This window comes from Echinops telfairi, unplaced genomic scaffold (assembly GCF_000313985.2).
Source record: "Echinops telfairi isolate 266 unplaced genomic scaffold, ASM31398v2 ScPeMD7_7465;HRSCAF=8503, whole genome shotgun sequence".
Lineage (NCBI taxonomy): Eukaryota > Metazoa > Chordata > Mammalia > Afrosoricida > Tenrecidae > Echinops > Echinops telfairi.
Window position 1 is genome coordinate 5,221,695 of NW_022111365.1, and position 6,322 is coordinate 5,228,016.

A 6,322-nucleotide genomic window follows, 5' to 3' on the forward strand; every position below is an offset into this window, starting at 1 on the left:
ATGTACACAGGTACAGATAAGAGCTTGAAACACAGGGAATCCAGCACGTATAAATCCCTCAGGACCAGTAATGAGAGTAGCCATACCAGGAGGGGAAGGGGAAAGTGGGGAGAAAAAGAGGGAACCGATCACAATGATTGACATATAACCCCCCTCCCTGGAGGATGGTCAGTAGAACAGTGGGTGAAGGGAGACATTGGTCAGTGTAAGACATGAAAAAAATAATAACTGTTAATTATCAAGGGTAAGGGAAGGAGGGAAAAAATGAGGAGCCGATACCAAAGCTCAAGTAGAAAGAAAATGTTTTGAAAATGATGATGGCAACATATGTACAAATGTGATTGACACAATGGATGTGTGTATGGATTGTGATAAGAGTTGTATGAGCCCCCCAATAAAATGGTTTAAAAAAGAAAAAGAGGAGCAGATATCAAAAGGATCAAGAAGAAAGATAATGTTTAGAAATTGACATCACAATTGTACATGTCCGCTTGCTATAATGGATGTATGGATTGTTATATGTAAGAGCCCCCAATAAAATGATTTATAAAAGAAAAGTCTAACATCCCAAACTTTAAACAAAAAAAAAAGAGGAAATGCCGTGGAGCCCAGTTCTACACTAACACACCTGGGTCACCACCCGTCGGTGTTGACTTGGTGGCAGCTGTATTTTCTAATTGACATTCTTTCTGCAGAGTTTTCAAAATAGATGGTAACTACTATGCTTATAACTCTGGCTGTTCCGATAAAAGAACGAACTGTTTAGATTTTCTCTTTCCTAATGTTTTCCAGTGAGCTGAGGCCTGGCTATTGCCGTGGAAGTCTAGTCTGCTGGTCCTGCAAGTTGACGCTATGCATCCAGACCTCGCGTCCTTGCCGACACTGCTGTGTAGTACTCTCATGATTCTGTGCTCTTCTGCACGGTCAGGTAAGCATGTACGAATGCTGGTCTTAGGATGGAAGCTTTACCCGTGTCGATCCTGTAAAACATACTTTGGCTTCAATTATTTGCCAATAAGGTAGCTTCGAAAAACAATTTCTAAGATTTGTTTGACTAGCTCTGATTTAACCTGATAAATGGAGAATTCCAGAGCCTTTGCTTAGATCTTCTAGTAATACCTTTGGGCAGCGGTAGGTCTTCTGGTCGTTATCCTTGAAATTTATCCCTTTCGTTGCCTTAAAAAGAAACATTTTTGAGCCATGCATTTTGCAGCATGGGGATATAACTTTCAGTTATATGAAAAAAAAATCTAGCTGTAGGAAAGCTCTGAATTTGGACATGATATCAGGAGTAAATGCTGGCTTCATAGCACTAACGAGAGGTTCAGGAATCAGCACAGTGCTATTTAATTTGGGATGAGAGAATTTGGTGTAAACCCCAGGTCTGCTATGTTTTCTCATGACCTTGCCTATGTTTCATCCCTCTTTGGGTTTTTTAAAAGCTTCAATGTATTTATTGTTAAATGTATATATGGGCATAGAGCTTGAGACCTGGCACACATGCATTTCTTCTTATGGTTTATTTGTCTGAAGATGTATTGATCAGGTATATATATAAATAAGGTCATGTTTATTCATTAAATAATATGTGGTATCTGTATTATGAAGGATCCCTGTTGGCTTAATGGTTGAGGCATTGAGTCTGTGTTAAAATACTGCGTAACTACATGAGATTCGGTACAGAAAAACATGATTAAGAACTTGCTGTTTATGTCTTGCTGAACTACCTCAGACTCAACCAATTTCTGATTCAGTGTTTTATAAAAGTAGATGCAACAATTATTGATATTTTTCCTTTTAAGTATTTTACGCTCCCAAATTAACAATATTTCTGTTCCTCTTCCCTCTTCTGGTAACGGCTATGTTAGTTCAGGAACTCCGCACACCTAGTTCCCGAAATGATAGCTCTAACAAATGTGAAACTGCCATAAACACTAAATAAACTGTTCTGATAACTTGTTACTTTATGAAACCTCTTGTCTCAGAAAGGGTAGGCTTTGGGTTTCAGCTGTGGTCCCCGACTTTCCGCTTTCTTAGAAGTTGAACATTATTTTATATTCAAAGGGAGTCGTCAACGGCTGCCTTTATTTATGGAATGACTTGCTCTCAAAAGTTAAGTCTGGTTGGCAAAATTAGGAGAATATTTTTGAAAATCACCTTTGCTTCTTCAGGCTTAAATTTGTATTTCTTACAAGTCCCTGCTTCAAAGAAGTTTGTTATTCCCTTTTAATAGAAGTGGTATTTTATCTCTTTTATACCGGACAGATTCTTGTCTCCTCTACACAGATTGCTAAATTGTGGCCTGAGCTGTTGCCCCTTTTATTTTTCTTCCAAAAATGGGCTATAAAATGTTGCTGGAACTTTTATAGGCATTAAGAACCATGATATAGCTACAGGAAAGAAGGAATTGCCCTTAGTTGCAGATGAGATGTGTTTAATGTTTTCTTCTCTCTTCCCTTTATTCCCTTCTCTCCTATCCCCCACACCTTCTCTTGGGGACCTTTCCTCTTACATAGACTTGGCACCTTCTTTTATTTCTGAACCGCTCTCTGCTGCCCAGAAACTTGGTGGACCTGTAGTGCTACATTGTTCTGCTGAGCCTGTGACTGCTCATATCTCATGGTTGCTTAATGGAAAAAGACTGGATAGAAACGTGGAACAAATTAAGATCCATCAGGGGACTTTGACGGTTCCTTCTCTTAACCCCTCCCTTTTGGGTCACTACCAATGCGTTGCCAATAACAGCATCGGCGCTGTTGTGAGCGCTCCTGCAACAGTCTCCATTGCAGGTGAGTTTCCTTCTGTATCTGTTATGTGTGGTATTTCCTGACCTTCCTGTGTTAGTCTTAGACTTGCCTTTTTGAGTACTGAGATGAGCATGGGCTTTGAAGCCAGACGTAGCTGCCTGCCTTCGCGCTGCAGCCTTGACGCCTAACGTCTGAGAGCCTCCTATCTTCAGCTGTAACTAGGAGATGGAATTTTTTTAAAAGTTCTACACCAGGAACAGTGGATTCTGAATTGTTTTTTGTGTGTGTGAGTTTTTAAGTCTCTTTTTGTTGTTAAAATTGTTGTCTAGCATTGAATAATGTCATGTAGTTCTTTATCTTTCTTGCACATCTAATGTTTTGTTTCCCTTGATTACTGTGTGATTTTAATTTAAATAATTGAAACCAGCTAAAGCAGCAAGGAAAGAAAATCTGACTGTAAGGAAAAGGAATGTTGAGAATTGAACTTATGGAAAATCTGGAGCCAGTGGTTTTTTTTCAGTAAGCTTGAGCCATCTGCCTTTCAAATGGTGATGCCTTCCAGTAACGGAAAACGTTTTTGTAAGGGCACCCCTATTTACAGAACAAATCTGGATTCCCCAGGAGGAGTGAGTTTGTCATAACTGCGGAGAGTAAATGTTTCTGTAGAGCTGTGACCCATGGACAGCTCCCAGAGACACGCTGGGGGCTGGCTTCCTCGTGGCAGCTGCGGACTGCGCTCTCTCTGCACTGGAGATCCCCAATCCTTCATGCCGTCTCCATCTGCAGTGCGGGGAATTGAGGCCCAGTGTTACTATACGCAGATAATTCCTATTGACATGACGACCTCACTTCTTCATGTCCTAATATGGCAAGATGGGTAGCTATAAACAGAATAACAGTGCCTAGGAAGGATGAACTTCGATAAGGGTCTGTACTGAAAGGATTTGTTTGAACAGAATGGGAATAATTATGCCAAATTTATAATTCTCCAGGATGGGTTTTCTTTTTTAATCTTTATGTCTTTCCCTTCCCTATGATGTTAATTTTAAGAGCAGTTGGTTTTTGTTAGAGTCCCCTGTAAGCATTGACTTCTGAGCAAGGTACTAGGACGTAGCTCTCAGTCCTCAGCCATGAGTCCCCCTGCCCCAACAGCTTTCTGAGATTTTAAAAAACCCCACAAAAAACCTTCTCCTCACTGGACAGGGATTAGCTGCCACAGAAGGCACTGTTGTAGATGATGTGTTAAATGTTTTCATTTCCTTTAGGAAAGAGAATTAAATTTGCATTTATTTATTTAATCTTTATTTTAGTTCTTGGTGATTTTGGTTCGTCAACAAGGAACGTTGTTATAGCAGAAGAAAAAAGTACTGGTTTCATCAGCTGCAAGGTCCCAGATAGTAACCCCAAAGCTGAGGTGCGCTATAAAATACGGGGGAAATGGCTGAAACATTCCACAGGTGAGACCTTTTCAACAAAGCCAGTGACACTTGCAGGATACACAAATAAATAAGATAAATTGTCTTTGTTTCTGGAGGCCAGGTGGAAGAGACTAACACTATAGGTCCCAGGAGACTGATACCCAACCCCCTTGCCATTGAGTGATTCACATTCACAGGAGCCCTGTAGAACAGAGTGAACCACCCTTAGCATTTCTAAGGCTGTAGATTTTTATGGAAGCAGACTGCCCTGTCTTTCTCCCTTAGTGTGTTCGAACTGCTGACCTTTAAGTTAGCAGCTGAGTACTTACCCCTTCCACAGTGTATTATAATTCAGTGATTATAATTCAGTATTTTCAGGTCTTGGTCCTTGAGTCATTCCGGTATCACACAGGCCTTAGCAAAAATTACTCTAATGCCTTTGCCTAAAATATATGCCCTGTCACTCTGTCCCTTTCAGCTGTGCTTATCTTCAGATAATGTATCACCTCTAGCGTTGCGTATTTCTGATTCTTGCCTCAGCCCTTCTCCTTTCCCTGGGAAGCAGTGGGACGCAAGCCTGACAAATGCTTTGTTCATTGCTGTTCACTTGTACCTTGGCCACTGTCTAGCAGAAAATAGACACTCAGCACATATCTGATAAGGGCGAAAAAAGGAATGGCTAAGCAAGGAACGAATACCAGGTGATCAGTGTCATAGGTATAGAGTTGTCTAAGGGGGTAGGGTGGACTCTAGGTGGCACAAATGGTTTGTGCTGAACTACTAACGAGAGGTTGGCAGTTCAAACACACCTGACAGTACTATGGAAGAAAGGCTTGCTAATCTGTTTCTATGAAGATTGGTGCAGTGTGGTATTGAGTTTCTTCCAACTCATGGGGACGGCTTGTGTTGCTGAGTAGAACTGTATTCCACAGCGGTGTCAGATTTCCAGGCCTTACTTCCGAGGAACCCCTGAGTTGGTTTTAAACATCAACATCTTTTGGTTAGTTAGCTGAACGCTTAACAGTTTGCATTACCCAGAAACTCGATTCCATTAAGAAATAGAGCCAAGAAAACCCTGTGGAGCTGTCCTCTCTAACACATGGGTCACCATGAATTAGAATCTCTGCAGTGGCAATGGGTTTGGATTTTGTTTTTTGTAGGATCGACATTATATATTTGTGTAAGCATGTTTCTTGTGTTTTCAGTATTGTCAATGAATGGTCTATTATGAAAATATTTGTTAGATTTGCTTCTGATATCTCAGATTTTAACTCTCTTTTCTTCTTTCCCTCTTTCATGTCATGAATTTTCTTGGTTGCTATTTGCCGGTAGTGTTATATCAAAACCCAATTATCTACCCTTTTTGTTTATTACTGTGTTGTGGTATCCTGTTGTAAAGAGGAGAGGCTTGACTATATTCTCCCTCCTTTCTTCAGATAATTACTTAATCCTTCCATCAGGAAATCTCCAGATTTTGAATGTATCCTTAGAGGACAAGGGATCATATAAATGTGCAGTTTATAATCCTGTGACACAGGAATTGAAAGTTGAACCCATTGGCCAAAAGCTCCTTGTGAGTCGTAAGTATTTGGGGGAATAATGGTAACCAGAACAGGAAGAGTCCTCCTAAAAGAATTCCTCCTAAAAAGTTGGGAAATGAGACTTCATTTTTCCTTCAGTTTTTATTTATCATAAGAAAATCCTTTAAAAAATAAAATACATAAATAATTCGGAGAGGAAAAGAACGGGACCAATGGTTCTGGGGGGATACGGGAGAAGGGAAGGGTGGGAGGAAGGAATGGGGTTGGGGGTTGGGGGACCAACCCAGGGAAAGGGAAAAACAAATGAACTAAAATCCATGGAAGGAAGGTGGACGGATGCCTAGTGGAGCTAATCAAGGGCAATGTAGCAGTGAGGGATCACTAAACCCGAATGAAGGCTGAGCAGGTTGGTGGACAAGAGGAAAGTGAAAGGAAATAGAGGAAAGAACCAGGAGGCAAAGGACATTTATAGAGGCCTAAATATAGTCATGTACATATGAATATATATATACATACATACATACATATATATCTATAGAGAGAGAGGAATAGAACTATGTATTCATCTATATGTTAAGAATTAAGGTTGCAGATAGACATTGGGCCTCGACTCAAG

The 6,322-nt window shown here is 40.4% G+C and overlaps 1 protein-coding gene across 2 annotated transcripts in view; it reads left to right on the forward strand.

The window, feature by feature from the left end:
- The window catches only part of CDON (cell adhesion associated, oncogene regulated), a 130,664-nt gene that overhangs the window by 58,476 nt on the left and 65,866 nt on the right, over nucleotides 1-6,322 (forward strand). For both annotated transcript variants that reach the window (XM_045283656.1, XM_004714164.2), the window contains exons 2-5: nucleotides 793-928; nucleotides 2,517-2,789; nucleotides 4,058-4,204; nucleotides 5,602-5,745. In XM_045283656.1, the coding sequence (XP_045139591.1) occupies nucleotides 853-928; nucleotides 2,517-2,789; nucleotides 4,058-4,204; nucleotides 5,602-5,745 (640 nt within the window). In that variant the 5' untranslated portion in view covers nucleotides 793-852. The remainder of the gene's footprint in view (nucleotides 1-792; nucleotides 929-2,516; nucleotides 2,790-4,057; nucleotides 4,205-5,601; nucleotides 5,746-6,322) is intronic.